Source organism: Mesocricetus auratus, unplaced genomic scaffold (assembly GCF_017639785.1).
Source record: "Mesocricetus auratus isolate SY011 unplaced genomic scaffold, BCM_Maur_2.0 Super-Scaffold_100004, whole genome shotgun sequence".
NCBI classification, from domain to species: domain Eukaryota; kingdom Metazoa; phylum Chordata; class Mammalia; order Rodentia; family Cricetidae; genus Mesocricetus; species Mesocricetus auratus.
Genome location: NW_024429189.1, coordinates 54608286 through 54618787, shown reverse-complemented (window position 1 = coordinate 54618787; position 10502 = coordinate 54608286). Strand labels below are relative to the sequence as shown.

Below are 10502 nucleotides of genomic sequence, written 5' to 3'. Positions count from 1 at the left end.
TGATTTTCCATGTTAATAGCACTTATTACTGAAATATTATGAATATTCTAAATGCTCCATTGCAAAATTCTATAAATAATTAGTTATTATTATGAGGCTTAACAAATGCTTAAAAATGTTAAAGTGACTCATCACAATGTCTGTCTTAACAGTGTTATATACTAATATAGTATATACAATTTAATATTAATTATCCATGTATAACAATATAAGCCATGTGTATTAGGAAGAAAATGTCCAACTTTGTGTGTTTTGAAGCCTCTACTATTATCTTCTTAAATTAGAATTTGTTAATCACTTCTCAGCCTTTTGGCTAAGATCAGGTGTAGCATCTGCTCACTCCAGTTTAAATTAACAGTTGTTCATTACTTTCATTTATTTCCTTTTTATCTTTTGCTGTTGTTTTAGAGAAAAGAAAGAACACAAACCTTAGTGATTATGAAAGTGGGAGGGAGGAATCAGGGAAGAGTTGGTTATGAAGAAAGAATGTGATAAAAATATATTACATGAAAGAAATAAACAAAGAAATTATACATACATCTGAAGAAATAAAGGTGAATATCTATTCAAAATGGAAAGTTTGAAATTCAGTTGTAGTCAGTGACTACTGCAAGCAACACAGTATATTGTATTAATTTTTTAATGAAATTTCTGATTCACATTCACATACTGAAAAGTATTTTAACATCAATTCTCCATTGGAATATGACTTTGTTTCATGATATTTCTTGGTAATTTTTATACCTACAAATGCTCTTAGTAATTATCAACCAAAATATAGAGGACAGAATTCAGAATAGAAAGAGAAAGTGAGTTTAATTGACTCATATTTTAGACTATAATATAATTACATTTATCCCTTTCCTGATCTCCCTCCAAACCCTCCCATATAATCCTCTCTACTCTCCTTGAAATTTATGGTCTAGTTTTCAGTAATTGTTATTACATGCCTGTATGCATATACATATAAGTTTATGATGGATATATATGTATATATTTACTTTTTTATATTTATACATGCGGTAACTATATAACAATACTATATGTGTATATGTGTTCTTAAATATATCCTGCTTGTTTCATATAATGTTATTTCTATGTATGTTTTCAAGGATGATGGTTTGGTAATAGAAAATCATGTAGCTTGCTTTGCTAGTTTGACATGGTTGTACCTCTTTTTTTAAACCAATCATTACAAGTCCAACATAGAAACTTAAAAATTCAAACACAAAACTAATTTGAAATGTCATTAATTTCATGTTGTTTCCACTCATTTAATCTCAACTAAATTCCATGAGAATTATCATACATATAAGAAAATTTATTGAGAAAAAGTATGATCCTCTAGTATAAATGAAATATATCCAATATTTTTGTACAAGAATTTATTGATTGCATTTCCAATAGCCATGCAAATAATGACAGTTTTCTCTTAACCATTAGAATGCAAATTTTATCTTGTCTTTGAGTAACTTTAGTAAGAATTTAAACGATATCTTTGAGTGTATCCCATAAGAGCCTCCTTTTTTAGAACGTAGAATTTCCCTTCTTTATTTAACATTTAGAATCAGATATTAAAAGTCATTTTTGTATGAGGCGTTAAATGTAACATTTTTAAATTAAGCTTTTATTTAAATGAAGCAATATTATTTTACATGCCAATTCCAGTTCCCTTTCTCTCTTATCCTCCCATTACCCCCATTATCTCCCTTTCCCACCCTCCATCCAATCCTCAGAGAGGGTAAGACCTCCTGTGGAGATAATCAAAGTCCATCACACCATTTGGGGCAGGAATAAAGCCCTACCTGCTGAGAAAGTATCTCCCCATGTTTTATCTTGTCTTTGAAATTGCTTGAATGATACTATTTAAAAGTTGATGGTACTTGTGTATCTTTACAGAAGGCTGACATGAGCCTGGGAAACTCAACAGTACCAGCTGAATTCATTCTGACACGAATTACACACAGAGCTGAGCTGCAGCTTCCACTTTTAGGGGTGTTCCTAGTTATCTATGGAGTCGCCATAATAGGCAACCTAAGCATGATCATTTTGACCAAGCTGGATTCTCGCCTTCATACACCTATGTATTATTTTATCAGACACCTGGCTTTCATTGATCTTGGCAATTGTACTGTCATTTACCCAAAGATGATGGTAAATTTTGTAGTGGATCAAAATGTCATTTCTTACTATGCTTGTGCCACACAGATGGCATTCTACATCACTTTTATTATCAGTGAACTTTTCATCTTGTCTTCAATGGCCTATGATCGCTTTGTGGCCATCTGTAACCCTTTGCGTTACAGTATGATCATGACTCAAAGACGTTGTCATGTACTTGTTAGCATTCCATATCTCTACAGTATTTTCCAGTCTGTAATGATAACTAGTAAGATTTTTACATTAGCTTTCTGTGGTTCTAATGTCATTAGCCATTTCTACTGTGACAATGTCCCCATGTTACTTTTACTGTGTTCAAATGCACGGGATATAGAGTTACTGATCATATTATTTTCAGCACTTAATTTGATCTCGTCTCTCTTCGTAGTCTTAGTATCTTATCTTCTGATTCTACTAGCCATATACAGAATGCATTCTGCAGAGGGTAGGAAAAAGGCATTCTCAACTTGTGGTTCTCATCTGACAGTGGTAGTAGTATTTTATGGAACTCTACTTTTCATGTACTTACAGCCAAAATCCACCCACTCATTTGAAACTGATAAAATAGCCTCTGTGTTTTATACATTAGTGATTCCTATGCTTAACCCCTTGATTTACAGCTTTAGAAACAAGGAAGTAAAAAGTGCCTTTCTAAACGTCTTTAAGAATCGATGTAAACTTAGTATTTAATATTTAGTATGGGATACTTTAATAAAATATGAAAAGGAAGTGTAAGTCAAAATTAGTATATTCCTTTTGATTCTCAAGGAAGAAAAACTCATGATAATATGTAGAAAATTGTAATATATCCCTTGTAGTCACATAAAATAGTTCTTAAATAATTATATAACTCCTTTAAATATCACTTTCCTCCCAATATTTCTAACTTTTGATTCAATATGTCTTTAGTATTTCCACTGAAGTAATATTATTGGAATGGGAGACCTGGTTTAGCTATATTTCTGTAACATGTATTTGGTTGTTTGGTTTAGAGATATTTTTGGTTTTTTATGTATTTGGATATTTGTCTGCCTAATCTTGTTTTCATTTTATGTTTAAATGTAAAATTACTGCCACGTAAGCATCATATCTTTCAACACGGTATAGCTTCAAATTTGCTGATTTTCTGTCTTACAGAACTTTCATATTTAATTAGATTGTTATTTATTTAGTTTTCAAGTAGTTCTATATGGTTGGTGACATTATATTGTTTTTATTTTCTGAATTACATGCATTTTCAATAATTTCTTTTTCTATTTTTTTTCTTGAAAAGATCGCTAGAAGTCTGTGGTTATATTCTAGATTTTGTTTGTTCATACTAAATATTCCTAAGATCTTCAGGAGAGTTACCAGATGATTATTACTTTAACAATTTACAAAAAAAGTACACATGTGCATGTGCAAGCACCAACACACACACACACACACACACACACACACACACTGTTGAATTCAGTATTGTTTCTATTGCTATTTTTTGTTTGCTTAGTGAATGTGATGACACAGGGTCTACATTTTGTCTAGTCTGTGCTTAATGGGAAGATTTTTACATTAGTTTTGACATAAACTAGTTACTAATACAGAAAATTTTCTAAGTTCCTCCAATCATGAATTAAGTGTCCTATCTTTTGTTGGTATCTATTTGTAGATCTCTCAAAAACACTACTGAGGTCTGATATGTTCCTAATATTTATGTGTTTCCAATTAATAACTGTTGTGTCTTTCATATAATGATTCTAATAGGATAATGAATTTGAAAGCTTGGTCCCCAGTTGGTAGAACTTTTTGAGAAGGATAAAGCGTGGGCTTATTGAAGGTGTTGCATGAGTATGGGTCAGCTTGATGTTGTAAACCTATGTGTTTCCCAGGTAGCTTTCCTTGCCTCTTATTGTTAAAAATGTAAGTTCTCTGCTGCTGCTCTGGTGTCATGCCTTCTTGCCTATTATCATGGTCCCTACTATCATGGTCAGTCCCCAATAAACTCTTCTGTTGTATATCAATAGTCTTGGTTGTGGTACTTTTCACAGCAATATAAAAGTAACTAAGAAAATAAACAGAATGAAAATATGGATGATTGCCCTTAATGATCCAATGAAGTCCTGTAGGAAGAGTACTTACACAGTAAAAGTGAAATTAGGACAATTAGTATAATACATGAGGGAGCATTAGGCAATATGAAACTACCTAGCAACTAGTCTATAAGAAGTGAATTTTGGCTAGACATCATACATGTAGATGTCCTCATCATGACCTCAAAAAGCTTACAAATATAAAGAAATTCATTTCTGCCCCTTATAAGTTGTCCTGGTGCTGGCATAACTGGAGGCTGGCATGTAGAAGAATGAAGATCGATCCATGTTTATCACCATGTACAAAACTTAAGTCCAAATGGATCAAAGACCTCAACATAAATCCAGCCACACTGAACCTCTTAGAAGAGAAAGTGGGTGGTACCCTTGAACGAATTGGTACAGGAGACAGCTTCCTGAACATAACACCAGTAGCACAGACAGTGAGATCAACAATTAATAAATGGGACCTACTGAAACTGAGAAGCTTCTGTAAGGAAAAGGACACAGTCAGCAAGACAAAAAGGCAGCCCACAGAATGGGAAAAAATATTCACTAATCCCACATCTGACAGAGGGTTGATCTCCAAAATTTACAAAGAACTCAAGAAGCAAGTCTCCAAAACACCAAAGGGCCCAATTAAAAAGTGGGCTGCAGAACTAAATAGAGAGTTTTCAATAGAGGAGTCTAAAATGGCTGAGAGGCACTTGAGAAAGTGCTCAACATCCTTGGCCATCCTGGAAATGCAAATCAAAACAACTCTGAGATACCATCTCACTCCTGTCAGAATGGCTAAAATCAAAAACACCTATGACAATTTATGCTGAAGAGGATGTGGTGAAAGAGGGACACTCCTCCATTGCTGTTGGGAGTGCCAACTGGTTCAGCCACTTTGGAAATTCCTCAGAAAAATGGGAACAAACCTACCACAAGACCCAGCAACTCCACTCTTAGGCATATATCCAAAAGATGCCCATTCATACAACAAAGATATCTGTTCCACTATGTTCATAGCAGCTTTATTTGTAATAGCCACAACTTGGAAGCAACCTAGATGTCCCTCAACTGAAGAGTGGATAGAGAAAATGTGGTACATCTTCACAATGGAGTACTATTCAGCAGAAAAAAGTTATGGAATCATGAGATTCGCAGGCAAATGGATGACAGTAGAAGAAACCATCCTGAGTGAGGTAACCCAGTCACAAAAAGAGAAACATGGCATGTACTCTCTCATATATGGATTTTAGACATAGATCTGGGGAGTGCCAGCCTACAATCCTATGGCCAGAGAGTCTGGGAAACAGAAACTTCATTTAGCGGCTGATCGACGAATAGGCAGACTCCCTTGGTTAAGTACTGAGCTGAACTCAAGAAAGCCAGTAACAGAGAGGGAGGACTGATGATCAAAGGGATTAAGACTGGGCTGGTTTAACCCCCCTGAAACAGCTGACCAGACAAAGGTTAACTCTTGGATCCCAGGCATCAGCCTGGGAATCCAGCATGGGACTGATCAAGACCGCCTGAATCTGGGTGTCAGTGAGGAGGCCTAGGTAATCTATTGAGCCTTGGGCAGCAGATCAGTACCCATCCCAAGTATACACACGGATTTTGGACTCCCATAGAACAATGTGAGGTGCACTCTCACGCTGAACTCTGGGGGAAGGGTCTAGGCCCATGGAGGGGCTCACCCTCCCTGGGGGAATGAGGGAATAACGGGTGGGGGGGGTTGGGGGTAGGGCACGGGAGGAGGAGAGGGAAAGGGAGAGGGATCTGGAACTGACTTGTGAAGCAATCTTGTTTCTTATCTAAATTTAAACTGGGAAAAAATTAATTAATTAATTAATTAATAAAAAATATCTCAGGTATAAAAAAAATAAGTTGTCCTGGTACACGTACTTCTTTTTTTAAGCACTTTTTATTATATATTTAAATTAGAAACAAGCTTGCTTCCTAATTCAGTCCCTGATCCTTTCCCCTCCACGCCCACTCCCCCCACGTCTCCCCAGCCCCCAACCCAATCACCACTCTGTTCCCCAAGGAGGGTAAGGCCCCCATGAGGGATATCTAGAGTCTGTCATTTCATACTTGGGAGGGCCCAGGCCTCCCCCCAAATGTCCAGATTGAGAAAGCAACCCTCAATGTGGGATGGGGACCCAAAGTCCATTTGTGTACCAGGGATAAACACTGATCTACTACCCAAAAAGCCATAGATTGCCTACGTCTCCTCGCTGACACCCACACTCAGGTGGTCTGAATCAGCCCCATGCTGGCCTCTCAGCCACCAGTCTGATGTGCAAGATCTCCCCCTTGTTCAGGTCAGCTGTTTCTCTGGGTTTCACCAGCCCAGTCTTGACCCCTTTGCTATTCACTCCTCCCTCTCTGTCACTGGCTTCCAGGAGTTCAGTTCAGTGTTTCTGTGTGCATGTCTGCCTCTGCTTCTGTCTGTCACTGGATGGAGGTTCTACGATGGTATACAAGGTAGTCATTGTTGGGGAAGTCCTGTGTATGTGTCAATAAAGCACTGCTGGCCAATAGGAATCTAGATAGGTGGGACTAGAAGTCCAGGAGGACCCTGGGAAGGAGAAACACAGAGAGTCGAGATGTAACGCCATGGGGTAGGAAGCCCGGAACTATTCTCCAGTAAGAGAAATACTTAGATTAACAATTATGGGGTAATTACTTAAGTCAGAGCTAGCCAGTAAGAACCAAGCAAGGCCAATAGCTTCATAACTAATATAGCCTCCTGTGTGTTTATTTGGGACTGATGCAGCTCTAGAACCAGGCTGGCAGGAAGGCTTCTCTCAAGGAAAAAAGCTTCTCTTAACAAGTCATCAAAATCATTATCAGGGAGGGGCATTTAAAGTAGCCTCTCCACTACTGCTTAGATTACCAGTTGGTGTCACCCTTGTAGATCTCTGGAGAACTAGTGCCAGATCTCCCCCAAAACTTAGAATGACTCCCTCTATTATGGTATCTCTCATCCTGCTCTCCTCTATTCTTCCCCCAACTCAAACTTCCTGTTCCCCCATGTCCTCCTCTCCCCTCCTCTTCTCCCCCACTTTTTTTTTCCTGCCTCTCCCCTGCCCCCATGCTCCCAATCTGCTCAGGAGATCTTGCCTCATTACACCTTCTCTGGAGCTCTGGAGTACCACGCATATCACTCTTAGGGTCCTTCCTGTTTCCCTGACTCTATGGCAGTGTAATTGTAGACTGGCACTCCCCTGCTTCATGTCTGTCATGTCTGACATCCATATATGAGAGACAACATATCATGTTTGTCTTTTTGTGACTGGGTTACCTCACTCAATATGGTTTCCTCTAGTGCCATCCATTTACCTGCAAATTTCAAGATTCCATTTGCTTTTTCTGCCGAGTAGTACTCCATTGTGTAAATGTACCACATTTTCTCTATCTACTCTTCAGTTGAGGGGCATCTAGGTTGCTTCCAGGTTCTGGCTATTACAAATAGTACTACTATAAACATAGTGGAACAGATGTCCTTGTTGTATGAATGTGCATCTTTTGGGTATATGCCTAAGAGTGGAATTACTGGGTCTTGTGGTAGACTGATTCCTATTTTCCTGAGAAATCTCCATTCTGATTTCCATAGTGGCTGTATGAGTCAGCACTCTCACCAGCAGCTGAGGATTGTTCCTTTCTCCGCAACCTCTCTACCATAAACTGGCATTGTTGTTTTTAATTTTAGCCATTCTAACAGAGTTTTTTTGATTTGCATTTCCCTAATTGCTAGAGATATTAAGCACTTTCTTAAGTGTCTCTAAGCCATTTTAGTCTCCTCTATTGAGAATTCTCTATTTAGTTCTATAGACCACTTTTTAATTGGATCCTTGGTTGCTTTGGAGACTTGCTTCTTGAGCTCTTTGTAGATTTTGGAGATCAGCCCTCTGTCAGATGTGGAGTTAATGAATACCTTCTCCCATTCTATGGGCTGCCTTTTTGTCTTGTTGACTGAGTCCTTTGCCTTTCCAAAGCTTCTCAGCAATAGACATGGATCTATCAGCAGTCTTCTACATGCCAGCATCCAGTTATGTCAGCACCATTTTTTGAAGATGCCTTCGTTTTTCCACTGTATAATTTTAGCTTCTTTGTTAAAAAACAAGTGTTGATATGTGTGTGGATTAATAACAGGTTTTTCAAATTCAATTTCATAGATCTACCTGTCTATTTTTTTCCAATAACAAGCTGTTTTCAGGGCTGCAGCTCTACAATAGAGCTTGAAATCAGGAATGGTGATGCCTCAGGAAGTTGACTTGTTGAATAGGATTGTTTTTGCTATCCTGAGTCTTTTGTCTTCCCATGTAAAGTTGAGAATTTTTCTTCTAAGGTCTGTGAAGAATTGTTCTGGGATTTCAATGGAGTTTGCATTGAATCTGTAGATTCCTTTTGGCAAGATTGCCAATTTTACTATGTTGATCCTACCTGTCCAAGAGCATGGGAAATATCTCCAGTTTCTGATGTCTTCTTTAATTTCTTTCTTTAAAGACTCAAAGTTCTTGTGATACACGTCTTTCACTTGTTTGGTTAGGGTTACCTGAAGGTATTTTATGTTGTTTGTGGCAATTGTAAAGGGTGATGTTTTTCTGACTTCTTTCTCAGCTCTTTTATTGTCTGTATATAGTAGGGCTACTGATTTTCTTGAGTTGATCTTGTTTCCTGCCACTTGGCTGAAAGTATTCATCAGTTGTAGGAGTTCCCTGGTAGAGATTTTGGGTCACCTATGTAAACTATCATATCATCATGCAAATAGTGAAAATATGACCTCTTCCTTTCCAATTTGTATCCCCTTGATCTCCTTTTGTTGTCTTATTGCTCTAGATAGAACTTCAAGTACAAAATTGTAGAGGTATGGAAAGAGTGGACAGCCCTTTGAACATCTTAATTAGTTATTGACTCAGATTTATGTCCTAGAGACAGTTTATTATTAAAAACATTGTCAGTGATATTTTCATTTCTTATTTTGAAAATTTCAAGTGAATACACCACATTTGTATTATTTTCATACCCTGTCTTCTCCTGAAAGTCTTGCCACCATCATGATACTCTCTCAAATTCATGACCTCTTTAATTATTATTGTTATACACATACATGTGTGTACACAACCTAAGTATGATTTACAAAATGCTCTTTTCCTTTATCTCAATTTTAAATAAATTTTTATAGGATTAGTCAAGTCAGGTGAAGAAATGGACCATAAAAATGATTTCTTCAAATAGGTAATAATTGACCTTCCATCTCAGTCATCTGCTGGTTCACTAGTTTGTCACTGCTACTGACAAGTGACTAGTGCCTGTCTTTAATCCATTGCATTTTGTCTTTAAATGTGACTAAGTTAACTAACATCAGTATAAATTTTACTATTCTTACCAGATTTGTCAGGATGTGTAATAAGCACTGTAGATTTGCCTTGTTAATGGGCATCCTCTAGACATTTAGTTATACTCTGAAATGTTCAGGGATTATTCTAAATATTACTTGGGATTTCCCAAGAGACATTCTCAGACTGTGATAAAAATATAAGTTATGCTCATTTTATTCCATGTGAGAAACACATGAAAGGTAACATAGAGACTTCTTCACAGGTAAAAAAGAATATTATCATGTGATATTATGTGTCATAGATATCCATGAGCTTTTGTTGACATATGTTTAGTTACATTTAAATAATGAAGACAAAAGAAAATTGTTACCATTTATTATTCAGTATTCAGTGCTTCCTGTCACCAAATGTAGTTGAGATATTTTCCTCTAAACACATATGAGCATTTTTATATTTTATAGACCTTTATAGACTCAATTAAAGTATTTTCTTAAATATCACTCTGTTGCTTATATAAGTATGTGTGTATTTATATGTTATATCAAACTGAAATAAAAACTGAGAGTAAATAATAGATAACTATTATGTTTAAGTGGTATGACGAAGTTTTTGGCTATATTGATAATTCACGTTGATTTTCCTACAAATCATTAGTTAGTTTCTGTGCTCTGGTAATACTAAAACTGTGGGTTTTTTATTAGGAAGCAAGGATAATATTATTCTCAATCAATATTTAAATGAATATTAGATATTTAAGAAGCCAGTCTCATGGTAAAATGGAGTAGCTAAAATTTCTTTTGATTTTCAATGAGATCTGAGAAACATAGATACAGTTTTCTTCCAGAGTAAAGTGTTGGTACAGAACTAAAACATGACAGTAACCAAACTGATATTGAAAGTTGAAAGACCAGTCTGGTTCTTTCCATAGAGCTTC

The 10502-nt window shown here is 36.5% G+C and overlaps 1 protein-coding gene and 1 pseudogene across 1 annotated transcript; both read left to right on the top strand.

Annotated features, from left to right (window-relative positions):
- Positions 1–293: 293 nt before the first annotated feature.
- Positions 294–426, top strand: LOC121140623 (annotated as a pseudogene).
- Positions 427–1893: 1467 nt separating this feature from the next.
- Positions 1894–2850, top strand: LOC101822894 (olfactory receptor 8K5-like). The gene has a single exon (XM_005064609.3). The coding sequence runs from the start codon at positions 1909–1911 to the stop codon at positions 2848–2850; it is 942 nt and encodes a 313-aa protein (XP_005064666.1). The 5' UTR covers positions 1894–1908.
- The last annotated feature ends 7652 nt before the right edge of the window (positions 2851–10502 follow it).

Coding starts and splice junctions, on each gene's coding strand:
- LOC101822894 (XM_005064609.3), top strand. CDS start 1,909: ATGAGCCTGGGAAACTCAACAGTACCAGCTGAATTCATTCTGACACGA.